This window comes from Syngnathus floridae, chromosome 16 (assembly GCF_059516105.1).
Source record: "Syngnathus floridae isolate MCC-2025c chromosome 16, RoL_Sflo_1.0, whole genome shotgun sequence".
Lineage (NCBI taxonomy): Eukaryota > Metazoa > Chordata > Actinopteri > Syngnathiformes > Syngnathidae > Syngnathus > Syngnathus floridae.
The window spans coordinates 6,102,831-6,129,979 of NC_142428.1; the positions used below are offsets into that span (position 1 = coordinate 6,102,831).

At 41.0% G+C, this 27,149-nt stretch overlaps 2 protein-coding genes across 7 annotated transcripts in view; one reads left to right on the forward strand and one right to left on the reverse strand.

The window, feature by feature from the left end:
* Positions 1 to 25,917, reverse strand: part of esrrb (estrogen-related receptor beta) — a 44,888-nt gene extending 18,971 nt beyond the window's left edge. The window contains exons 1-5 of one of the 6 annotated variants that reach the window (XM_088401267.1): positions 23,381 to 25,917; positions 20,862 to 22,825; positions 14,556 to 14,624; positions 7,730 to 8,139; positions 2,352 to 2,477 (exon numbers count right to left, since the gene is read on the reverse strand). In XM_088401267.1, the coding sequence (XP_088257393.1) occupies positions 2,352 to 2,477; positions 7,730 to 8,126 (523 nt within the window). In that variant the 5' untranslated portion in view covers positions 8,127 to 8,139; positions 14,556 to 14,624; positions 20,862 to 22,825; positions 23,381 to 25,917. Of the gene's footprint in view, positions 1 to 2,351; positions 2,478 to 7,729; positions 8,140 to 14,555; positions 14,625 to 17,345; positions 18,657 to 20,861; positions 22,826 to 23,380 lie in introns of those variants that run through there. The other 5 variants (XM_088401263.1, XM_088401265.1, XM_088401266.1 and 2 more) reach the window with 5 other exon arrangements.
* Positions 1 to 27,149, forward strand: part of LOC148385313 (CD209 antigen-like protein C) — a 198,751-nt gene that overhangs the window by 18,308 nt on the left and 153,294 nt on the right. The window lies entirely within an intron of this gene.

A 27,149-nucleotide genomic window follows, 5' to 3' on the forward strand; every position in this document is an offset into this window, starting at 1 on the left:
ACTGAAATTACCGACTGGTACTTAACACACATTGCATTAATGCAACAGCAGTAAAATTGAATTATTGTGCATTAATAAGTCAGTGCATTAATAACTAAAACTTGCCAAATTATTGTTACTGCCTCTCATATTTTTCATTTATGCAGCTGATGAACTACTCAACTACCGTGCACTCAATTGTGTCAAGAGCATTAAACATTTGAAAATATAAATCTAGGTCAAATTTATATCAATTAGGGACAATTATTGTATGTACTTTAAATATTTTTATTGACTCACAGGTCACGTTTAGGGATTGGGAAAATTTTAGAATATTTCTGCTTCTCTAACAAAATCCTTTGTTCTTCTTGTTGACATTTATTTATCGTTTCAGTGCCAAGATTGAGGGACTATCTACAGGCATACTATCTAAGACGATTTTTTTAGTATCTTGACAACATTCTACCCGAGTACGTATCGGTATTTGTGAGTAAGCAAGAGGGAGAGGAAGTTGGTGCAAAGAGCAACTGTCACTGAACGATGTCAATATAATCTCTCAATAGTATCTTGTCTTCTCCCTTGCTCTAAGCTCTGACCCGTTTTCATTGATCAGAGGAAAAACCTGTTGCCTCTGACATTTGATTCTTCTATTGATCACTTCCTCTTTTATACAGTGAGAGCCAAAGTACAGCCACCCAACACAGGCTCTGAGCAGGTCTCAGTAAATCAAATTGCTGAAAACTGTCTTCCGTAGAGAAGCCGGAAATTGTATTCGAATAGGAGTACTGTTCCTTGAATTGTGAGAACAAACTTTGACTAATTTTTATCGTTTTATTGTGTATCATCGTCGACAGTCATGGGGCAGTGTGACATCTTTGTAAAGTTATACTTAGGTGATTTTCCATTGGCACACAATGTGACCTTTCTGCCGTAATGAAAGTAAGTGGCAACCACGGTCACATGAGTGGTAGCCGTTTCCACACTCGGGCCGGAGTACGGCGTTGAGCTGAAGGCTTCATTGAGCTTACTTACACTAGGCAACTGAGCGTGTGTCTCTATTTCCATTTCGTTTCTCTGACACTTTTAAGCGTGTAAAATTGATGTGGCATCTCTTTGCTAAAGATGGCAGTGATATAATGCTTTTCACCGTGCAACCAGATCTGCGACAATAATCGTTACGGTACGATGACAGATCTAAATGTGTTATTCTAATTCTCGGATTGTGCCCGATGCATCGAAGTTTGCCGGGAGAACCTCGGGCGAAGCCAAGGTCTGCATATTTGAGTTTTACACTCTTTTTACTCTGACCTGACACGGGTCATTCATCTCTAGCCATGACTACATATTTTTGTAGTCTCCTAGATGATATATTGGCATAAATTTTTCATCAGATAGTAATGCGATTACTCTGTCTTTCTGGCACTAAGGCTTTATCTGGCCGCATGCAGTCCAGGGGATTCGGTTTCTGTGCAGAGATCCATATAGGTTACGACTCTGGCTTCAGGTGGCGCTTGGATATATATGCATCTATAAATCCCTCTCTTCGGTGAATAATGGGAGGAATAATGTCAGAATATATACAGAGCGAGTTTGCCAGAGAACGTAAAAGTAGGCCATTTTATGCAGAATTGTATCTGTTAGGGCCTCTGTCTGGCAGACTATTTAACCTACTGAATAACCATGAGGGACAATCTTACTCTAAAGAGTTTCGTGAACTATTTACTCATGAGCATTCCAGAAAAAAAACAAAAAACATGAGGGGTTTTTAAACCGTTGCTCCGACAATAGAATTGAAAAAACACAACATTGGCTCATTCAATCCAAAGCTACCCATTATATATTTTCTATATTGATTGGTTATAAATATTTTTGTAAAGAGCAGCCAAGCAATAAAAAGAGCAACACAGAAAGAGCACATCACCTGCTCTGACAGAATGCCTCAATTTGGAGTCTCATGGGGGTTTCTAGAGATTAGGGAGAGGGACAAACCCAGCAGGACCATTCCATCCAAAACATGTTTAATTCTCAGGGAATTCTCAGGAGGCATCCACAGGAAGAGACCTGAGATGTTCCCAAAACATTTAAGGGATCAATATGCCGGGGACAGCTGACACTGTGCCGTGTGAGTGCATTTTACAGGCGGAATACTGTTACATTTCTTTTACTCAAATGGTGAAATAATGCAATTCAGCATTTTTTTTGCGCATAACTAGACTATTATTTACTGCTGTGTGGGTTCAGCGGCAGTCTCGGCCACCAACCGGTTTGTATTTGTGTTTTTACACCAAGTGTTTAGGGCTACAAATTGTTCCCATCATACAAATTGTCTTTATACAGTATGTATGTGTGCAAGAAGAAAAAAATGCTCTTACTCTTCTTACCTTCTTTCAGCATCCCCACTTTGAGGCATTTCATGAAGCGACAAGCCTGACATGATTTGCGTCTCCGTTTTGTGATCTCGCACTCATTTGTGGCAGGACAGCTGTATTCAATGTTGCCTATGAAAAAGAATAAATAAGATTAATTAATCGAGTGAGAGCGGATTTTGAATGAAGCATAAAAGGCATTTTCATATTATTTTAAGTGCATTTAAATCTTTGGCGATTTTTTTATGCATAACTGGCTCTGGTGTAGTCCAGTAAAAAAAAAAAAAAAATCCTGCTGGGACACAAAGGAGAAAATCGCTCATATCAGAGTGGCAGATAAACCCACAGTGGTCCTCACTCCTCCAACACTAAATAGGTCTTGTTAATTCTATGCAGGCCCCAGGTGCAGGCCATGTCCCCCCCGTGCTCAGAGGAGCCTACCGCTGCTTCAATAGCAGGCTAGATGAACCAAAACATGCTGCCCCTGACCAATTTACATAATACTCCTGGAGAGCCAAACCTGTTCTTACTACAATTGCTATTGTTGATGATTTATATACTGGACAGGCAAGATGCCTTATACATTATTCACTTTTAGCATATGATTCCAGGATGGTGCTTTTCAAAGGAGTTTCACTGCTCCATAATAAAAAAAAATAAAAAGAAAGAAAATAGTTGTACTCAGTTCTAACATGGACAGCAGGACATCCTGTCTGGTTCCCTATATTTTACTAAATTCAAGGATTTTCAATAAAAGGGTTCAGTGTATTATAAATCCCGTCATTTCATTTTCGCTGGGCTTTCATTTTTGGAGGTTTTGACATTGCTCAAACAAGTTTTCCATGAAGTTATAGAGTAGCAAATGAACAAGATTTACACGATTATTTTTTTTTTTACAGGATGGAATTACTCTTAGGCGGCTCGGTGACGCACTGGGTAGCACGTCCGCCTCACAGTTAGGAGGGTGCGGGTTCGATTCCACCTCCGGCCCTCCCTGTGTGGAGTTTGCATGTTCTCCCCGGGCCCGCATGGGTTTTCTCCGGGCACTCCGGTTTCCTCCCACATCCCCAAAACATGCTTGGTAGGCCGATTGAGCACTCCAAATTGTCCCTAGGTGTGAGTGCGAGTGCGGATGGTTGTTTGTCTCTGTGTGCCCTGCAATTGGCTGGCAACCGGTTCAGGGTGTCCCCCGCCTACTGCCCGTTGATGGCTGGGATAGGCTCCAGCACGCCCGCGACCCCCGTGGGGACTAAGCGGTTCAGAAAATGGATGGATGGATGGATGGATGGAATTACTCTTATTCACGTCAATACATATATATAAATAATATAAGAAATATATCATATGTAAATAATACAGCACGGATAGGTTGAAAATGCAATATATGAACTATAATATATTTTCCTTCTTATTTTTCACAGGGAAAATTTAACAATGAGCACTTCCCACATTAGCCACCCACAAGCTGTGTAATATTCCACTGGCGTTCCTCTACTGGCCCTCCAACACCCTTTGACAACTTATGCAATTATGTTAACATTATTAGACAGATCAAGTCTAGGGTCCCAAGATGTTATAAATAATTAGAAATTCCTCTTTATATCGGGGTAAGAAATCATTATGCTAATTCTACTCATCTCTTTGGAATTGCGGGTAAATAAAGGTGTGAGGCAAACGGCTGATGAGCTCTGATTGTCTTTCCTCACTGTGTTTTCTCTGTTGTCATAGCAGAACCAGACCATAATCATCCTTTTCATTTTCACACATGCCGGGAGGAGGCAATCAGTGCTGCCCAGTGCAGGATCCAATTTTGTGTGTGAGTGTGCGTGCGTGCCTGCATGTGTGTGTGTATGTGTGTATTTTTATCATAATTAATCAGCTAATCTGTCAATTCTAATTATGTATACTGTCTATTACTGAAGCATTGAAACATTTAAAAGCCAGGGTTATTTTGTTTAAAATTAAATAAATACAATTACTTGAGGATGCAGTAAGGTCCTCCGATTAGTAACAAAATGTGAACGCCATGATTGTGTTTATTTGGCAGCTAAAGCGGCCAAGACCGAGACCGTATTTTCATATTCATTTCATGTCATCATCATGGAAATGCAGCCAATTGACCCTGCGTGTCCCTGAGGGCATTTTAGCGTTCTGTTTTTGTTTTTTCCCCTCATACTACTCCTTCCTTTTGTCGGGGTTTGAGTGAACGAATGCAAACTTCAACTGGTGGTTTCCTAAAAGAGCTACTGTGCTTTGATATCAGACTCTTTAGAAAGGAAAGAAAGCATGCACTCAGCTTGTGCCTCAGCTTGTTCTATCTTGTGCATCTGATATTCTGTCAAAAGGGACAAAGAGTGGATAGTTTGAGAGGTTGTTGGCAATAACACCCTCCTCCCTTTGTTTTCAATGCACAGGAAATAAATAAATAAGAAATAAAAAAGATAATACATAATAATAATTAAAATAATAATCCGAATCCTGCGCATTGCACAGCCGTTCAATCGTGCCTTGTTTGGTGATTGGTCAGAATTATTCTGCTCACGACAACAGCGAGATCACAGCAGGTGGTCAGAACAATTGGAGAAAGATTCCCTCATCCGAAGGAAATAATATTTCAAAAAGATCAGTTGATTAATTGCTACGTTTTGAGTCTAATGAGTCACATGTCCATCCTGAGTAGCAATTCAACACACGACATGACATATTTGAATTTCACCAATTGAAATGGAGCATTGATGCAATTCTTTGCTCAGAGACCAATATCATCGCAGAGTGAGGGGAGATGAAAAAGATTTCCCTTTTTCTTCTCTTGATAAGTATCTCTCAATCTATTTTATGGCTTTTCAGGACCCATGCCAGGACACAGAGGGGGAAGTCAGGTCTTGTAAGTAAATTACAGTAAAATGGCAAGTATTTCTCATCAAAATCTAAACTGACTTTTACAGGCTTACTGTCAAGGTCTATTATAGCTCAGATAAAGGAGGGTCACTGAGTTCAGTTAGTTTTCAACCAGTTTTACACTTGGAATGAAAATGGGAAGAAAACATAGTTCAAAAGGTATGCTTTTGATTGGTGGGGCATGTGAAGTGCAGCCATGGGGCGTGTGATTAGAAGAGCCCACAGAACAGAGGGACTTCTGAGATGGATGGGGATTTGGGTTGATATAAATTTGGGTCTGGCCTTGACTAATATATCTTTATCAAGAGATGACTTTAAGAGGCCTATTTGGGTGGATGGCAGAGTGACAGCGATGCTAAAAAGGTATGATAAGGAGTTAAATAATAATAATAAATAATAATGAAGTTAAATAATTACAAAATTAATACATGAAAAAATTTAAATTAAGAGCATTTTGGACATCTGTAAAATCAGACAAGATCCAATACAAGAATTGAAGTAAATACTCAATATTGACATAATCGTGTTACATTAATTGAATATGTAAATTAGTCAACAAACAATGAACACCTTACATGATGTAGTATACCACTATATGTCTAATGACAAACTACAATAATATGGTTCAATAAATATCTCTCTTACAGTGCCACTTAAAATGACTAAAGAAAAAAAATTAACTAAATCTTAAGATGGTGAGTGTGTGTGCCGACATAAAGTACCAAATTTATATTTGCATCTTTCCAACCAGATAAATTCTGAGGATGTTTTTTTAATAGGAAGGTCAGCAAATGAACAGAGTCCAAGGTGAGTATAAAAAAAACCCATCAGGATGGTAGTTACCACCAATTTATCATGCTATTTGCCCTAAGTGCTACAGAGCAATGTGATAAAGAGCTAGAAAGGAGAGTCTTTGTTTTCTTCTCATTAGCAAAGAACGTCTCACACTCTAACCTTGACTGCCTCGTTATTCCTTTAATTAATCAGTTCTCATCAACCTCACCTCCCCGTTCTTTCGACATCCTGCTATTTACTGTTTCCATGTTGCTTCACCTAAACGGCATGTGTTTCTATTATCATTTTGGTGTGCTTTCACCTCCCCCCCAAAAACGTCCCAGTATTCTCTGCCCGGGACCCCTGTCTGATTATTATGCCATTAAGCCTCTCCTCCTCTCATGTGAAAGGAGCAGCAGAGTCCCTCTTCAATCTAAAGAAGTCCAGGGTTTTCTTCCCCTCCTCTCCCTGAAATTACCCGGCGACGCGTGCCTGAGTTTCTAATTGGCATGCCCGTCCCTGGAGACGGCCCCCTCCCTTCTTCCTAATGAAAAGCCTCGGCCTTAATTACACTTTCCAAACGCTGATTGTTATTGACAAAACTCCTGTGGCTCGGACAAACGACGGCAGATTAGCTCCATTACAGGCAGCCCTCCAAGAAGGGAAAGAGAGGGATTTCAAATCGACAATGCAAAGTGGGGGAGTCAGGGGGGGTGGGTGGGGGCTACGGAGCTTTCAATTTCTTTCTCCATGTACCTTCCTCTTAATTGTTTGGGCCTGTGCTTCACTTAAGACATCTTCTTCTTTGATGCCTCTTTTCTGTTCCATTGTGATACTTGGGAGAAAATGTTCATCTTTTGTCAATAGACGGGATTGCTGATGGCAGCAATGGTAAACATGCGGATTTGGCCTAATGCTTTTGTTTGTCTGAAAAAGGTACATAGACTGTCTAAAGCTGATAGGGATGCAAGGTCGAAAACCAACAGCTCCCATCAAGACAGGCGGTGTACTCGGAATGCACGTTGTTCTATGCGGGTGAACATTTGTCGTTTACCTCAAATATGAACAATCTTCAATTTCGGCTTTACGTATTTCATTTAGTTTTCGACGACAAATGGATTTAGACGTGTAGATGGGCTTGTTCCTGTTTTTTTTAATCATGCTTACCAATATTTCCTGTGTAATCAAGAGCCCTTTATTAGTGGTGGGAAAATGACGTTTCGTTAATGAACCAGTTGTTGTGTCTAGATGTGTTCGACATACCACACACCGATGAGGCATTTTTCAAACCCTTTTCTTTAAACAGTGTCATCTAGAGGAGTAAAAAAAAATACAACTGGTTCACGAAGCAAATTTGAAGCTTCGTTTTCCCAACACGCCCTTACGATGCATAACTTGCAAGCAAAGAATTGCAAACTACGACTAGCATCTGTGAAAATTTGTAAAAATGCCACACTTTTGAATCTAATTTCAATCAAAGGGGAATAACAAAGCCTTCGAAGCTTTCCTAAAGAAAACAGTGGGAGAATGCGGTTGGAAGAGTCGGACAGATGATTTGTGTATTTGTACAGTGTACACTATGAATCTTTGAGATTGAATATACGTCAGTGTTGTAATATCAGAGATGCGTTGAAGATGTGTTTCTGGTGTGGGGAAAAAAAAATCTATTCAGTGTTTGAGGTATTGTCGGATGAGGACGAGGAGGAAAATACCTTGTATTGTCCTTTTAAAAAAGGCTTTGCAGGCCTCACAAGAGGCCACACCATAGTGATACCCCGAAGCTATATCTCCACAGACCAGGCACAGCCTCTTGGGGAGGGAGTTCAACATGTATTCGCACTTTATGGATGAATCCTCCATGATGGTGCTGGAGCAGTCGTCATAGCGCTTGCGGCAGGTGCCGGCTCCGAGCCCGCCGGGAGTGAACATAGGTGGAGAGTCCAGGCCGTTGGAGTGGCTGTTCATGGTGTTGACATAGCCACCGCTAGCGTCAGAGTTGCCGCTGGGACTATGGTGGCTGACTGTGTCAATGACCGAGGACGGACTGGATGGCTCCGTTTTAATGTAGGACCCGCAGCTGGAGGGTAGGTGCCGATCATCAGCGGCCATTCTATTCAGCAGCCTGAGAAATAGGGGAGGGAGGGGGGAAGGAGAGGAGAGACAGTCTATTATGTGTTTTTATAGAATAGTATTATGAAGCAGAATGACAAAAATATAGCGAGTGTCACAAGATATTACAATACCTACATTATACTCTAAAATAAGGGTCCACAAAAATGGGCCATTTAGTACAGGCAGTGATGGAAGAAAAGGATTTTCTTGATGATCAGAGTTCATCATTATGTCCCTTTGTCAAAAGCTTGGTCATGCAAAATGGGAGGGAAAAAAGTAAGACCACAGACTACCAAAAATTTAAAGGGTTAAAAAAAATAAAAAACAGGGCAAATAATGAGACAGAAGAAGAAAAATTATAGCGATATTTTTTTCACAGACACTTCCGGCAGTCATATTTGTAGACCATCGGAAACTCGTAGACCGTCGGACATTACAGAATTCATATACAACCATCTCAACGCAACTTCAGGCTTGCAACCGTATTCAATGATTATTTTGCATATGACCCAAGAAAAGCCCACACACCACACTTTGAAATCCACTGCTCTACACACACGCTTCGCAGAGCAGAAAGCAAAGTGGACCTTGTCTCCTTGAGTCAGCGGTGAACCAAAAAGAAACACGATGACAACTTATTGACTGCTCATCTGTCTGTCTAATAACTGTATTTTTTGGAGTACATGCAGTCCATGATGTAGCGTGTGTAGGGTGAATGTAACATTTTTGGATTTGTAAAAAGTGCTATAAAATATTCCTTGCTCACAGTAACAACAGACCTCAAGCAACAACTTTGCTCAAAATATATAATTAAAATAACTTGGTGTAATGTAAAACAATTGTGACTTATTAAGGTGATGGCAGGTGACACATTTGAAAACAGACACACTCTTTTGCATTAGGAACCAGGGTGGGGTTAAAAGGTCACCTTCACTTTCCTACATTAACAAAATTGAGTCTTACATGGTTTATGCAAATTTGACAAATAGGCTATACGAGAAGAGTAGTCAAATTCGGGCCTCGGCACATTACTCCATCAGCATATTGCCAGAGAATGTTTACATATTTGACATACCGGAATAGCATTAGCACCGCTGGACTCAACCTGCCTTGCTCGGAAGTTAGCTGTCAGTCTACGAGGGCTTCTTGCTGAGGCCTTGGCCAAACCGCCTCTCGCTCTCTGAGGATGATTTAATTGCGAGGGTGGGTGACAGAGAGGTTCAGGCCCAAGGGTCGTTGGGTCAACCTTATTTTCTCACCCTGGCTTCCTGGGCCCGTGGAGATGGGGGTCACTGTGTCAAATTAAATCTCATTCCCGGTTTTCTCTCCCTGCTGTCATGTATATTCATCGGAGCTCCAGGTGCCTACCACTTCTGGAAATTCAAAAAAAGGTTAAGTGTGAAAATAAATAATAAAAAATGTGCCACGTTAAAACTATTCACCTTGAGAGGTAAGTCCAGCTCATTTTTTCTCATCATATCGAAATACTTTTTAGCTTTGATTTAAAGTACGAGCAAATATTTTTTAAGACCAATAGGTGTTCGTCATATTTGCTGCTTAAAAACAAAATCCATTTTTAAGCGTCCTTGCAGCCCTAAATTAAAAGGTGAATCAATTTCACGCCTTTCTAAAATAGAACTTGCCGCTCTTGATAATGAATGCAGATTGCATCTGCGTAAATGAATGCATGGCTCTGTTCATCTGCTTTATGTTCTCTGTTTCAGATGGATATGTGCACCTGTACGATAGGGCACCTGCACTTGGCTTATTAAAGGCTATATATTAAAATGTAGCCACGCAAGATGGCTCCATTTAGCTTTTATTTCACAAATTCAGAGTAAGCCTAACCCCGGTTCAAAGGCCATCTTGAGGGTGACACTTAGCATAATTGCATAAGTGTCTTAACTGTTTCGCCTCCAGCTCAATGTGGCCATTTATTATAAATGTGCTGGCTGGAATTCCCTTAACTCATTCTACGATGACACATTATACCACTCCTATGCGTATGTTTTTAACAAGTCTGCATATATTGATTAATGATGCTGAGGGAATACTAACCACTTGAACCTATGATATTAATCAAACAGTATGGGAAAAAAAAAATCTATAAATATTCGTGATCTCAAATGGGGAGCCTATTCATTAAAATCTATGAATAAATACCATTGTGCCGAGAATTATGACCACTAAATATTTTGACAGTCACAATAGGCAGGATTCATATTTTAATATGCTAATTAACAGGTGCACATTACTGCAGACATATTCATGCTATGAAATCGATCATTCTGTTTTACTTCCTTTCGGAAGCTCAGTACAAGCATTTCGCATTCTGTTATTGCCTGTCTGCCCAAAGGAGTCTCGCTCTACGTAGATATACAATTGCTTTCTTCTCCTTTTGTGCCGCTCAAAATTCAGTATTAGAGAAATATGGTTGTGCTAACACGCTCCTCAGTTTGGTTTTAATCTGATTACTCCTAACAATATTCCAGATCCTTAATATCATCCTACTGGTGGATTATCTGACTGGCAATGCTTCTCACATACGCCGTTCCTGGACAAGAAAGAAAGTGCGAAAAAAAGTGAACTCGTCTTGACGCTTCTTTTCCCTGCAAGCAAAACACGGACGACTATCTCGAGAACAAATGTGATCAAATTGAGCCAATTTGTAAAATTCCTGTGAAGACCTTCTTCTCTACGGTAGCCTATGACTCACATATAAAACACACAAAGCAACGCCACAGTCTCAGCTCACACAATGGGTGAAATGCTTCTATTTTTTTTTAACCATCAATGCCACCTGATGCCAAAAACACAATTTTACTCCATTTACTAACCTCATCACACCTTGGGATGAGGTTACTAGCTCAAACTGAGTGCGGATGGGCAGTGGAGATGGGGGGGGTTGACATGTGCAGGCAGGGTGATGGTGATATCAGATGCCCCAGTAGGGGCAGATCTGTCTAGAAGGCCCCAGGCGATGTGGTCTGATAAGCCACCGGTCCCGGAGTCAGGCGCAGGTAGGACAAACTCAATTAGCTTCTGAAATACCTCCTCTGAGCCTTGCTCAGCCGCTCCAGCACAGTCAAAACCTTCTGGCAACCGCCACCCTGACCTTTCCTCGAAGGGCTATGACCACCTTTTACCGCTTCAACACACTCATTGGAAAAGCAATGACTGAAGGAGGTTGAGGGAGAACCTTCCAGCCAGAAAAAGTCAGATTAAGTTCACATGGAGGTAAATAGACAAGGAAAAGCACCAGGGCCTCAGAAGGTCTTGGAGGAGCCCTTGGGATTTAAATAGAAAATCATCTTACACTATTCTTTTTGTTTAACTGGTCCTATATTAATGAGCATCATGGGAATATGAATACATCCCGGGGGTAAGTGCTTTCCACCACTGTTGAATGGGCTTTAGCCCTCGTTGATTTAAATGTGTGTTTTTGCTGCAGACAAAATATGAAAGATGGAATTGCAGTGGAGTAAAGTGGTCTGCTGTGGTTGCACTCCTTGGGGACCCTTTTGGATCTATAGAGATGAGGCCCCTAATTTTGCAGAGTCTCAATCCTTGGTCTTGCTCTGACATAAGTGCGTGTGTTGGTATGGAAATGGAAGGGCCTCCTCCCTCATCAAAGAATAAAAATCATTGAGGAAAAATAAGTACTATAGGAATGACTAGAGTGTGGTACCAAAGGAAATTGAGGGGCTCGAATCAATAGTCCATAAACTGGCGGCTAGTGCCGGGTTCCCATCGCGAGGACCATGCTCTCCGCGGCCTCTACAATTAAGTCTCTCAGTCTCCAACCCAGGATTATATTTAGCTACTCCACGGCGATGCTGCTATCATCTTTATAAAGCAATGAGCTCACTCCACTATGACAACATGAGCCCCACGCTCCGGCGGCACCATATGATAGCCCAGACCAAGAAGTACTGTAGATCACATCTATTGATTCCCACCTACCCCCACCTCCTTCTCCTTCCTGTTGCGGAGATCCTGCTGGCATATAGGCTCTGATTTTCGTCTGACGTAAACCGTCTGGGCCGCACAGGGCAGATCTAGTTCTTATAAGAGGCTGAGTTCAGGAAGTTGATGGAAGCAAATGACTTGTGATGGTGATATTGTGGGAGTGGGGGATGGCGTCTGACTAAACTTCAATTTTTATAGAGCAAAAAAAGTACAATCTTCTTCAGAACCCAGTGGGGGACATCCCCACAGAATTGAACAACTCATCATGCTGTATGGGAAAAAAAAAGAAGCCTATGATAAGTCTAGCCCTCAATGCAGTACATTTGGGATTAAATGTCTAATTGTGTCTTTTCATTTGAAAAGATTAGTTCCCATTACATCTGTTCTGTGACATTGTCATGGTATAATTTAACAACATGAAATATAAAAAGTAATTATCATTCCACTTTTTGACTAGTAGTGCTGCGGGAAAACATTTGACAGTGACAAGATAAATGACAAGATAAATTATCCAGTTTCACTTTTATGTGTTTGCATGGGTGCAAATAGAAATATTATTATAAAAGGTTTAAGGCTATTTCTGTCCAGTGTAACTCGCAGGTTTAAGACACAGCGAGCGTGCGTACAGGGGGACAGAGAGGCATAGCGCCATGCATGAAATTGCTTCATTAATCTTCCTCTGATAGGCTGTTCTTGTTTAGGAGTCAACTCTACCTGCTTGAAACAAAGAGCCTGTCCTGCCCCCACCATAAACTAAAATTCTAATCAAAGGTGAAACTGAACACAAACAGGTCTCATACACGCAAACAAGTCCAGGAATTTTTAAATATAATTCGACATGAAGGCCCTTGTCCATATTTATACAGGGCATTGTTAGTATAGTCATTAACGTATTCGTCTCGAAATGACACTAGCATCAAGTCAGACTTCAAATTATTCAAATGACTGTAAATTAATTGATGCTTTGACGATGTTTGTGCCAGACATCGCCATAGCGATGGCCTCTAGCTTTTTACAAGCTCATCTCTACCAGCTGCCGCATATTTCCCATAAATAGTGCTGGTAATAAAAAGGCGGGTGGGCCTTCCTGATTTATATGATCGGGTCCGCCACCACGCCATTCAGAAATAATTAAACTTTGGGGATATTTCATGAATTAATGTGTCTCCTTCAGGGGGCAATCTAAACATACATTTCAGTGTTGAGCCATGTCTGGTGTCCGTTCATGGCAAAGGCTGGAGTGTGTGTGTGGGGGGGCTGCCTCCGAGGGGCAGGTTCAACAACCAATGTTACAATTTGATTGCACTTGATTGCAGCTATCCTAAGGAGATGTTTTAACTCAAGCCTATCTGGCATCCAAATCAGGCCGGAAACCACAAATTTATAAATAAAAAAACAAATTAAAACAAGCATGAGACACGCCGAAGCCGAAATATTCCACTATATCATCGCCTTTTATTTTTGTTCAATTCTTTTGAATTTTTTTCTCCACACTATCAAAGTCTGCCTGAGCGCACACACAATCATTCGCTCACAATTTTCCAAAGAATCCCATAAAAAAGCGCTTTGTGTCAAAGTTGTAACGGGTGCGAGTTTAGTTCGGCTTACACAGAAAAAGACTTGGCAAAGCTGTCAGGAGGAATGGGAGCGGCTTCTGTGACGGACGGTTTCAATATTGATTTCATAAATAAACAAAGCTAACCATCGATCCTAATGTTATTTTGCATTTCAATTACTGCTCAGAAACATAACCTTCAAACAACGGGCCGCTCGATACCAATAGCCTTCACTGATAAACACCCATATAGTTATCCCCTTACATCACTTTTCCAACCAAGTGGCACCAAGTGGACATTTTTTACCGAGTGAAAAGCAACTTTATGATTTTTCAAACCGTTTTTTCTAACTTTTCCACATTTTAAAATCCCCAGTTCTTTCTTGCTTTGTTTTACTTATATGGATAATGTGTTTGCAAAAATGTGTCTGTAAATGAAGCGGAGCCCTTCACCGTTGGAGCAACAGGAAGAAGTGCTGACACGCTGTCAGTGATAGCACTCGGCTGCCACAAGGGCATAAGAGCCCACGTAGGCTAGCATTATCCTTCTAGACTAATGGACTTGGTTATTTTTAAACTGATTCTCGCACTGCGGCGGAGGTCTCCGATGTTACCGTGGAAGAGGAATCAGTAGGGCCACGTGCGATGATGCTCGATAGTTTTGGTACATAGGCAAAGATGGCAGCGTGACAGCCAATCATTGAGTCTAGAACTTTAAAAAAAAAAAAATTGAACCAATCTAATTGTATTTCTGTGTAAATATTGGTTGTTTTGTGCTGACATAAAAAGAGAGACCGAGTAATATACTCTACATCCCCATTTGTCCTGGGGACTCACTCCCCCCTCCCCTTCATCTCAATCTGAGTGACACATTTACAGTTGAAAGTAATGATACTAGATACCAGAAATGAGAAGGCTCCAGCGTGGCCAGTGGACTCAGGAATCTCTCTAATGAATTGGACAACAAAGCCCTGTTGGTACAAGGAAGAAGTATTTAGAATGGGGTGACAAACTGAATTTATAGACATCATAGACGCCGCAATGCCTCCTAAACGCTGGCGGTGTGGGAGAAGGCTGGCCGGTCGGCAGGGGCGGCAGCTTCAGAGACTCGTCTCCTAGCGGGGTGGCCATTCTCAGTCGGGAACCTCTTCTTGTAATGTATTCTCAAACCAAATTATCGTAAACTGATCCCATCTGGATAGTGTCTGTACGCGGTCGCTTTGGTTGCCTACCATTGCCTCTACCCCTGCGATAGCATCTCCATGAAGACAGCAGAAATCTGATTAACCCAACAACAATGAAACACTTGGTCAAAGAGCAAAGAGCTTTTAACTTAAGATACACTAATGTAATTCCCTCGCCTTGTTTTCCGAAACCTAATAACAATCTATCGGATGGACTCCCGCATGGGTGTTTGCAGTCTCCAATGCTGCACAAGCTGGGAATAATGTCAAATAAATTTAAATCTAATCCATCAACGTGCGCTAACTTCTTTCTGATTCTCTAGAAAAATACATGAAAAAGTCTCATTTCATGAGGGGGCTGTGTTGGAGAACGCCGTTAATGGTTTGAAGCAGTGGTGATGTTGAGCTAAAGGAAAGCCAGAGTGTTGATGGAACATTTAAGACCACAGAGAAGTCACATGCTGACTGGCTGAAAGCACCACCAGCAACGTTCAACGATTAGCATAAAGTATCTGACTCAGTGGCAAATTCAGGAAAAATGGTCTGGTGTAGAACAAATAAATATGTAGACCATAATTTAAAAAAATTCAGTTGCTATTCTTCTGAAATAAAATTCTGCTGTCTGCTGACAGTTTAGTCACTGGCAAGCTGCACATGTCTATCTATAGAGCCATGCTATAGTGATTTTTATAATGGTACCGTGTTAAAGACACCGAATCCATGCGACTAATCCTCTCATCTGACCATCGAAGTCCCGTTCAGCCTAAAGTGTGTGTGACTTAAACGCCAATGAACGTAAAACAGAAGGGGGCTGCTTCTTAACTTAAAAAGAAATTGCAACTTAAAAAAAATAAATAAAATAAAAACGTTTTAAGATTTACAAGGGTACGATTTTTTCTCTCTCTCTCTTTTGCCTGTGTATCGGTGTGGGTAGATCCAATTCTAAATTTTTCAGGACAAGTTTCCCAATATTTCTACAGTACACTATGCTTGTTCATTATTCAGTACATACCATGTGACACATTATGAAAACGTAAGTGTAAAAAAAAAAAAATCCATATTGAAATATATATATATATTTTTAAAAAACTGCACAAATATGCTCACGTTTAGTTGCCACATTTTGTTCTGATTTGAAATATCTGTGGAGGGGAAGAAAGTTGAGTTGAACTAAAGTGAAACAAACTACAAAAAATGTTTTGAAATGTCTATGAAACATTTAAAATGCAGTCTTCTTGCATGTCAAATTTTTCTTGGAAAATATTTCTTTTACACATTTTCTGCCTCCAAATTTACATACAATTAATGAGATGCACAAAGTCAAAAAGCACAGTTATTCAGACACAATAAGTAATCTGAAAAGCTGCTTTGAAATAATACCACATTTGTTTTTGTTTTGTGAAAGTTATATTTATGCCTTAAATTATTCTATCCGGTATGTTTCACACACACAGATTTAATAAATAATTCAACAGTTTGTAGAATACAAGAAAATTGAACATGCATTAAAGGCACAAAGATAATTGCGCACAATTGCAAAATTGGCACAAGTTACAGAAGTTGCAGTTTCTAAAGCAAAGTAAACCATATATGGAAAGAGAAGTCCACAGCTTTTCAATTTCCCTTTAATTTAATTTAAAGATATTTCCACCCCAAATCTATCAACTAAATAATGAACTGAATTAAGAAACAATTGACATTGGCTTCAAACTTTTTCCATTTGAATTAGCAGAGAAATTGTTACAATTAAAATAAGGGCACCTTCATTTTTTACATGTTATTTTAATAAACTGTAAATTATGTTTAATTAATAATTTCAACATTTTTAAATGCATGACTAGATTTTCCTTATTGTAAATTGAATTGAGATTTTTTTTTCTCTCTCTAACCTTGTTTATTTTGACTTGGTAGTGGGTGCATTTAATTTTGCCTTAAGTACTGAACAAAGAGGAAAAAAATGTTGAACATATTTAATTTACAATTTATAAGATAGGTTCATCGATGTCAAATGGGTTGGATCAGAGTATTAAGCAGAGGTAGCAGCTTGCCTTGCCTGCCGCTGCTGGGACAGAGAAAGCAGCCACCGTTTCTGTCTTTTCGTTTACTTTGTCCTGGCCTTAACTGAGCAATTTATCTTCTCCATTGTTACTGTACATATATTTACTTTCATCTCAAAACAAAAAAGTATTGTTCTTGCATTTATTTATTCACACAGAGTCAAACTCCATCGCCTGAAGAAATTAAAACACTATGATGTTGAGAATTTAACAAGTCAAGCCTGTCATAAAAAAATGAAGCTACACACATTCAGAGTTTCTATTGCCCTGATGCTTGATACAAAGTCACTCAAACATCCCGCATGATCATAACAAGAAGATATATGAACGGGAAAAGTTAATGAGTTAAAAGAAAAAAGTGGGATCGACCCAAAAGTGCAGGCAAAGCTCACAGGGTGGAGTTAAAATGAAAAAGTAAAGGAGAGGGAAGGAAGAAAAAGAGTGCACCTACTGGTTATGATAGCTGAGAGGGTCTGGGAGACAAAGTTCTGAAATGTCCATCAGTCCAGTTTTAGCATTCCAGGAATGAGAGGAAGAGGAAAGAGGAAACAATTGAGAGCCGCTTCTTCCCCCAAATGACAGCCGAGCACCCTCAGAGACGAAAAGCCCCTCCAGCAGCGCTTCCCCCAGCCTGCGCAGGTATGTTGGACTCTGATGGACTGACTGGCTGCACGCATGTGGAAGGGGACATGTGTGTTGTGTATGTTGTTATGTCGAGATGTGTGGCAAGAAGACTGCGTCTCTGATTGTAGGAGAGCGCATGTGTGTGTAGGGCAAAGAGAGTCAGAGAGAGAGAGAGAGGGAGAGCGAGAGAGAAGCGCAGGCAGTGGCGGGATAAGGACTGAGATGGAGAGCGCAGGAGAGCGCCAGCGAGAGGAATGACTCTTTCCACAGGCGGGATAGGGCTCTTTAAGACTCAAGGGCTTGATGAATATGGAACAGCTGCTGTTGGCTGGCTCCGAGGGGGAGGACTTAAAGTGACAGAGGGGCCGGCACAGCACCAGGGAGGAGGGATCCGAAATGCTTACGTGCTCTCTTCATGCATTGCATGGACACAACGCACATCATAACAGAAACTGGACATTTCAAACGGTGCAAGACTTCTAAAATAAAGCCAGGAAAAAAGGTGCAAGTGTCAGCAAATATCATCGATATCAGGCCAAATATTTAAAAAAGCAATGAAGTGTGTGCCATACATACTGCACAGACGTATGTGCATTTTCATTGGTTGCTGGAAAATTAGGAACATGATGACAAACAAATCGTTTGTTGTCAAAATCCAGAGTGACATTCAGATTTCAATAGTTTTTGCCTAATTCTTCAAAAACAATAATGACATCTTAAATCCTAACATTGGAATAACTTTTCACCTACAGGTTAACCAACCTAGCTACTTTTTGCTAGTTGAATAGGCGAAGGACTACTAGTTTGAGCCACACTTCTAAAGTTTATTTATTTATTAATAAAAATGACTTTGGCTAAAATGGCTAAGACTCTACAACAATCAAATGAGGAAAATTTCTTGTTCAGCAGTTGGAACAGATTCATGGAATTTGTATTTGTTTCATTGGGAAACTGTACTTTAGTTTATGAACGTTACTGTTTGACAACGGGTTCATGGAACAAATCAAAACCTGAGGATCCACTGAAACAAATGTGTTGAAATTACTTGTAACAGTTTGTGATAATGTAAAGATAGAATGTTAAATCTCTGCAAGTGTCTCCATTTTCAAATGTTCACTTCAGAAAGATTTTAAGCCAAACACAATACTCATATTCATATCAATATCAGTGGTTACACGTACTGGTATCAAACTGGGGGGAAAAACGTGTTTTCAAACATTCTTATTAACCAAAGTGTCACCAAATGACACGAAAGAGTGTAATGCGGCCCAAACCACAGTATGGAGACGACTCCACACAGTGTAGTTCATTCGCTGCACTTCACTTTCAAAAGCTTTCAAACCACTAAGGACGGTTAATGTATTTATTGAGCTGTGTCGCTAGCTCCATTTGCGCTTGTTACATGTGAGAGAGCATTGTGAACCTTTCGACACCTGCGAGAGATGATCTCAAGTCATAACTCATGGTGCGGAGGCCCATCGTCTTCTAACGCGGCGGAAAATCCAGCTCTGCTCCCCTAACCCCGGCTTTAGAAGCGCCTGTGTTTCCGTGTTGATCAAGCTCAGTAAGAATGCAGAGAATGCAGATAGCATTTCACAGGCAGCGAGTGTCGCCGTGTTACTGTATCCTCACATTGTATGAGCGGAGCTTACGGCATCTTTCGCTTAAAACGAGTAGCGGCAACTCTGCGAAAAATCTCTCCTGAGTCCGACTGCCTCTAGTTGTGCAAAGTTTGTCTCGAGACAGGTGGCAGCAGCTTGGAAGTACAGAAAGACGGCAAATGGCTTCATGCCGCGCTTGTGCTGGATGCAGAACAGGAACAGCGTAACCCCCCGGAGAGGAATCCTGTTCCATTCATCGGCTCACGTTTCTATAATCAATGCAAAAACATCACGCAATCCCTATTGATCATCACAGGGCCTATTGATGTGCAACAATAGTGTCTCCACAGTGGCACTCATTTCACAGCATCTGCTCCCCTTTTTGAGTGGGGGGGGGGACAAAAACAAATGACTAAATACATTCAATCCAATTAAGCAAGGTGCCAAATCCAGCACCTGTCAGCCGAATTCCTGGGATAGGAATAAACACACTGTCAAACTGAGATGGAAGACTCCAATAGGACACCACACTACAGACTGGGATGGAAATAAAACAGAGGATGCAAAGCAGATTATGATTTGCTTTTTTTTGTTTTATGTTGGGCTGTTAGTCAAACAAACAGTGGAATCAGAAGAAGTGGTGATAACTGTCATGATACAATGCACAATGGCATTATCCTGGTATCTACCCTGCCTTTCACCTTGGTGACTGCCTCCAAGAGACAAATCTCACATCTGCATGTTTTCATGTGGCTTGCCAAATCTTTTAAGTGACATCCTGACTCGTGTCACACCGTGTGAGCTATGAAAGCCCCGCTGAAAGCTGCTATCGCTCCTCCTTATCAGCTCTGTTATGAAAAATCACAGCATGTGACAGTTGATTTGACAGAGAAGGATCTGATAGAAATAAGGAATAGAGCCACGTGAGGCCGGCACTCGATCGCACAGCATGAAAAGTTAAAGCAGTAACAAGAGTAGGACAGCGGCTGATGATGTAATCTGTTGGAATCGTTACACGCTTGAACTGAAAATAAGTGTTTCTTTTGTCAGAGGGTAAATCTAGTCGACCTGTGTTTATTCCTTATGACACATTGAGGGAAACAATGGAGTGTTCAATTTATGTGAAATGAGAAAAATCATGTCAATTCTAATCAGTTGGCCTGCTAGTGGAATAGTATATACTTTATCTATACAGCAGCAAATTATTTTTATTAGCCTTTAACCTCTATGGAAAAATCCAAAAATACTAAATTGCAACTGGAGGATATTAGAATGCAATTCAAGTTTGTGTTTAATCAGTTTGTGCATTGGTGTTAAAAAATTAGGGCAAGGTTATTTCCCCAACTTGTGACGTCTCTCAAAAAGTAAAGGTGACTTCATGTGGCACACTTCAAATAAAGAAATACGTGGCAATGTGTAGTTTTAAACATCAATAGATAAATACACACAACTATATTGTGATTTATCCCTGCAGGTAACTCGTTGACTGGCTGACAGTAAACGCAACATTTTTAAAACACCCGATTTTTGAGGCAATAAAAGGTGCAAGTATACGGTGCGCAAACGTAATAAGAACTGCGCGTGCAATATACAGGCCTACCTAACTATTAATGTACGTAGTTTATGGACATAAAAGCAATTCAATTACTGTGATGAAAGTGCAGAGCGCGTAAAAATGACAATATTGCACCTGGAAGTGAGAAAAGACACCAGAAATGTGTGCAAATGAATGCATAAAGTACCTTTCTATGACATGTCATTGTTCCGAGGGACAAGCGTGTCAAGGAAGTTTTGTTTGTCGGTTCTCTTTGCCTTTGCAGGTTCGGTCGCGGTGGTGCGCAGGACGTTTCGGTGGCTGGTATGTTTCGTCTGCGCGTACAGGACGCCCCGTTTAGTGGTCACACACCGGAGCCTCACTGGCAACTCCGCCTCCGGCGCACGCTTACCACTTGAAACAAACTCCCCCAACTGGCAACCCGAAACGTAGTCAGAACAGGTAAATGATGTCAGTGTTAACTTACTCTCATAAAACAATATTGAAATATTTTATGTTTGTGTTTGACCTGAGTAAGTGGGAAAAAAATGGGTGCAGAGGAGGGAAAAAAATCAGATGAATGTTATTTTATTGACTGGTTATGATTTAGGAATTTCCATTTCTTTGCTTGTAGAGCTAACACTAAAATGCCATAGGAAAAATTAATGAAGCTTAACTGCATCTTTTGCGCTGCCAAGAATATAAGAAAGCAGATCAAGTAACTTTGAGAGCACTAGATTTTTCCTCTAAAAAAGCACAGGTGAGGATCTCAAGGCTCAGGGGCCAATTTATATGCATATGTCAGTCAAATTGTATTTATTTATTTATTTATTTATTTATTTATTTATTTATTTATTTTTCTGAAAATGCAATCTAAAAACACTTCAGTGAGTTTAAACAGAAGAGTCATGCAATTAACGTAAATCAAATAAATATTTGCAGTGCAGATTCTAGCAGTACAGATCTGACAGTTTGCACCTCTGATGACCTCAGTTGTGGTGGGCTCCAGCTTGCAGGAGCAATAAATAGTGCCCTCATCTCCACTAGAGGGAGGGCTCTCTCGCAACAAAGCCACAGAGGAGATCCAGCAGAGGTGACTTTATTTATTCATCTATTTTCTCACAAAGTCAGTGTTATTCATAAAGCAGATGAATGACAGCCAGAAGAGTGCCAACAAGCAGGCACACAATGGGCACTCAACTACTCTGACTTGTGAGCACAAAAAGCCTCTCCTTACAAACATACAATTACTGTCCATGATAAATTAATTCACAGTGAAAGATAGAAATTGACTCCAGACTATTGACGGAATCATTTCAGGGAGCAAATTAAGTGGCATTAAAAGAATGATATTGCTACCCGCAAAAGTATCATTGATCCTTTTCAAAAGCAATTAACTGTATTTCAAAATGGGACCTGAGCATTGACACTGAACGCTGTACACTAGGAGTACTGAGGATCACTTCATTTGAGAGAGATATAAAGACCAAATTATCCCATCAAATAGAAAATCTATAAATGTAATGGCGTAGCACTTTAGTGCGTAAGAACGACAAAGGGGCCCTGATCAGTTCCCTCTGTTTGCCGTATGCTCAGAGTTTACACAAAAACACCGTGGATTAATTTAACCCATTTTAATTTGTAAACACATTTCTATATGTTCCTTGTATATGCACTTATAACCAATACACAAGCTTGGAGAATTGTCCCTCTCAAACATATTGGTGTGTACGTTTGTGTGTGCACTCTTTTTCAAAGTCATCCTCAATCAAACGGCGATTATCACTCTCTGCCGTTTGCTCTGATGGGCCGACGCTTAACAAGTGAAGTACTCTAAAAATACATTTTTGACACGAGTCAAGCTAGAGCACTTTCAAATTAGAAAGGATGAAGGAGCACATGCACACACACTCTCTCTTTCTCAGGGACCCATCACTTAAGAAGCACCCACTTCATCGAGAACTTCAGTCTTTTTAGCCACTCGTTGGTGAGTTGTTTTGTTGGCTGACTTGTAGTTGTAAGCAGACTTTTTTTTTTTGATGGATTGCAATAGTTGCTGTTCCACACAGCAAACTGAGTTACACTGTTGGTAATGTAGTGAAAAAAATCAGGAGGAGGGGAAAAATGATATGATGTGCCATCGTCGGAGGAACCAGGCATCCATCTCTAGTTCTGGAAAAAAAAAAATCCTGCATTATTCAAACCCAAACATGTTTACTTGTGATTGCGACTCAAACTGAATCAGAAGATTCGAACCACCCTTGACTTATTCCAACTCCTGTCAACCACCCTCAATCCAGCCCACACCTAAATTTCATTTAGGAGACATCTTACTACCTTTTCCCTGTTGCTCCTACCTGCTCTTTGAATTCTATGCGCCACAACCCTTAGATTTACTAGCTTAACAAATATGGACAGGGGGCTTAAGTGGTTTTTGAAATCTTCAAATGGACTTTGGACTGCCCGTGTTGAGCTTGGTGGCGATTCTCCTCGTCTCTCTCCTTGCTTCAATCCTGCATGTATCTGCTATTGTGTGTGCAACTATGTGTGTGCGTCTGAGTGTGTGCACACAGCCGCGCTGGATGGAGCGGCGGTCTGGAAATGAGATAAGGATGTCTGATTCATAGGATCTGACAGGAAATCTATATCCTGCAATGTTTATAATCCAGCCATTACTACACAGCCAAATGAAAGAACAATAATCCAATCATTTACTCCCATATTTACCTGAGGGCCATTCTCGGCTTGAAAAGGCAAAGAGCGGCTGTAGAGGCGGTAAATATGGGCGAGGGTGGCAAAGGGGCGGGGCTAAGAGTTTTGAGAGAGGGTCAGCGTCCTCTGGGGGGACGTGGGGCAGTTCACCCGCATGCTCTCTATGAGGTTAAAGGTCACTCATTAGTCAACACGAAGGCTTTATTGATTAATGTGTAAAGTAAAATACCTCCTTGGAAAGAAGAAGAGGTGTCACTCCACTCTCTCCCACTGATCTTACGTTATTCGTTCGAGAGAAGTCCTTCGAGGCAACTCTCCATATAAGCATGGAGGAATTCTCTGGTGGTGCTTTACTTATCATAGAGTCTTTCATGACAGTATGAGCTGCTCTTCATTGTGCGCAAGGGGGGGAGGTTTATCTTATTTGGAAAAGTGAGGGGGGCCTGCCCTTATCTGTCAATAAACAGTAATTAGATTTTGTGGCCGATAGCGTCGATTGGTTTCTAATCTAGCTGTCGCTCCAGACGTGTGTAATTAAAATCCCGATTGATAAAGGGAGTAAAAGCCCGCCCACGCTACCACTTTACCGGGCCCTACCCCCGACCCCTTGAAAGCACAAACAAGGGAGAGATATGAAAGAATGCCTGAGGAGAAAACTGCACTTCTTATTGATCTGTTCTATCTGCCTTCCTATCAATGCCCTTTTTCCACAATAGAGGGGCTAGTACAAAGGTTGCCGACGTAAAACTTCATTGCTAATCTCCATCTGACAGATATTATCCCTCTTAATGGTAAAACAAAACAAATAAAAAACCCTTTGAGGCAGTTAGAGATATTTTGGTAAAAACATGGTATCAAATGTCAAAGGTGGGCGCTCTTGATGTTTAACCTGAACAGAATTATCACTGCCCTTTGCTCCTGCCATGGGCGTTAAAGGGCTTCATCGTTTCTATTTAAAATATATTTTCATGTGCAGTGAAATTCTAGTGCGAGTGAGAGCACAGGTGGAAAGGGACGTTTGCGCCGTTGTAGGCGTGAACACAGCCGACTCGTTTGCCAACCAATGGAGGCAGCTTAAATTTGGCGCACGAGAGGCGTTCTGTCTACAATACATAGCCGAAGGTCTTGCTGCAGGTCATCCGTGAGATCACCACGCTCAATCACTTATTTAGTCTGCCAACATTTTTAAATATTACTCAAATTGAGCGGTGGGAGGTAATGAGATTGATCAGACAAAAAACGCGTGTGGTACTCTGCAGGCTTTTTAAAGATGTGTAAGCCAGAAGCATCCCTCATATGACCTTTCCTGTCTGACACTGGTCACCTGCTGTCACGTGTGACCGCCGACCATCACCACTGAATGATGGCTGCCGTCTGTGCTTCACACGCGCGTACGTGCGCACACACTGTGTACTCACGGTTGGAGCGGATAATCCAAGCCGAAGCAGTAATACGAGCACGGCAAGAACATAATAAATCACACATTAGCGAGTGCGGCTCATTGGGGGGTGTATGTTTGAGAAAAAGCACTGCTCTAGTGGTTAATTTGGTTCTTAATGGAAGGCAAAATTTCCAAAGGAAAACTTTCATCGGGTGCAAATGACTTTCCTCAGTTTTCACTTTGGTAACACAAAGAGAGTGATTGATAAATGCTGGCAGTGCATTGCCAGCCCATGCATGGCGTAGCTCATTTAACGGATTTCTGTAATTTCCTCATAAACAATGATTAATAAATGGCAACCTGCACAAGTGAAAAATAGACAATTCGGAGAGGTATTGCTGAGAGAGCTTTTTCACTTGTAAATTGTAAATCAGATGGAGTAGCTTACCTGTCTTCAGCATTGTTTTTGGAAATCGTTATTGTCATATCGTTTCATTATATCATTGCTGTATATCTCGCTATGCTATCTAAATTTACCTTTTTTTAAGCATTATGCTTTAAATCATCCCAAACATTTTGAGTTTTTTATATTCTTTAAGGCATATTTAGCTATTTGATAAATAAAAAAAAAAAAGTAAAATGTTTAACACTAGATCATTTTAAATCATGTAGGATGTCCTTCATACATAATAAACCGAAGACCGGTTTACGAGCTGCAGTGCGGCACAGTAGATCATGTAGCTAACCCGTCTGTCTCGCCGTCAACAGCTCCTATGTTCCAGTTTGCCCCGACATTCCAGAATCATTCCAGTCTGACCGGTACGTGAATTGTTTGTGTGCCCTGTGACTGGATGAACTGCACCTCTTGCTCAAAGTCAGCTGAGATAGACTTTGAGTCCTAATCAGGACAAGTGATACAGAAGCTAGATGGGATGAATTGAGTTGCTCTCTTTCCACAATAGACTTGCGACAACCATGTCCTCTTCTGAATAAATCAGAGTCCCCATTATATTCTTTAAAAAGTCATGTCCCCTGATAAAAAGGGCCACATCACCCATGTGGTGCCACTTCAGTCAAGTGACCTTGTAAGCAAGGTGCCATGTGTCGCAGTAGGAAAGGCCTGGAGGGAGGACGGGTGGACATATCATTTCCCTGCATGCCTGGTACCTGTGCCCTACCTTTTTTTCCTCTCACCGCAGGCCCAGCACCACGCGGGCCCAATGCAGAGTGAAGAGCAGCTCCAGGCCTTGCAGAACATGACTCCAATTAGAACCCGGGATCACGCTTGACTGCCTTGGCTCACTTGTCCTACAAAGATACCAGAAAAGTACAATCCATTCAAAGGGAATACAATCAGAATTGAAACTTAAAATGAGAAAGCAAAAGGGATCTGTGACATGAGTTTGTTTTGTGTTTTCACAGGCCCAGGGATTAAAAAAAGAAAAGAAAAGACAGTTAAGTTAAACAGATGAGAGCGATGGAGAGGCCTAGCTGCTTCTCCCCTGTGATTAAAAATGTATGTTGCCACACGCAGCCTTTGGTGTGGAACTCTCCTGGAAAAGGAGCTGGTTAATATTCAGGCCCATCTCTGGCTAATGTCTTAAAGTGATAAATAGGAGGGGGGTTGCTGCCGTTTGATTGTTCTTCACAGGCAGTCTGGGAGCAGCAGCACAGGGGGATTTAAGGTGGAGGAATCCTCTCAAAGCTCCTCATTCGTTGGCTCTCAGACGCCCATCATTAATTGGGCCTGTCGACATGACTCCTCTGTACCTAGGGCCACTGGCAGCTTGCATGGTGGATGAGCTTTTTAAAAAGAGTTCAAAAGAGTCCTTGCCTCATGAAAGGCATTCAAATGACGTGAAATTGCATTCATGTCAAGCCTTGCAGGCATATTCATACAGTACACTGGCATAATGTTCTTGTTCCGGGTCTTGCATATCTGTGTGACTATATAATCATCCTCACGGGACCGAATTTCTCCGTAGAGCGTGTGGCTTGCTCGATATTAGCATTGTGCGGATTTTTCTTTTTCTATTTCAAATGACTATATTGAGATATGTTAAACAGGTGGTATGCTATGATGACAAGGAAATATTAACTCATCAAATGGAAGAAAATGCAGTGTACAAGGCCATTAGTCACATATGACTTAATGGAGTAGGTTACAAAATGACATCAGGCTGACAAATTCACAGTTTGGTTAATATTTTGTCAAAAAAATTATATTACCGTATTTTCTGCACTATAAGGCACACCGGATTATAAGGCTTTTGAGAAAATTGGAGGTTTTTAAGTGCGCCTTATAGTGCGGAAAATACGGTATTGCTCGGTCCACCTTTATGGGTGATATTTTACTGTGTTGGAAATTGTTTGCTCGCTTTGATGATGCAAAATTCTTGTCTG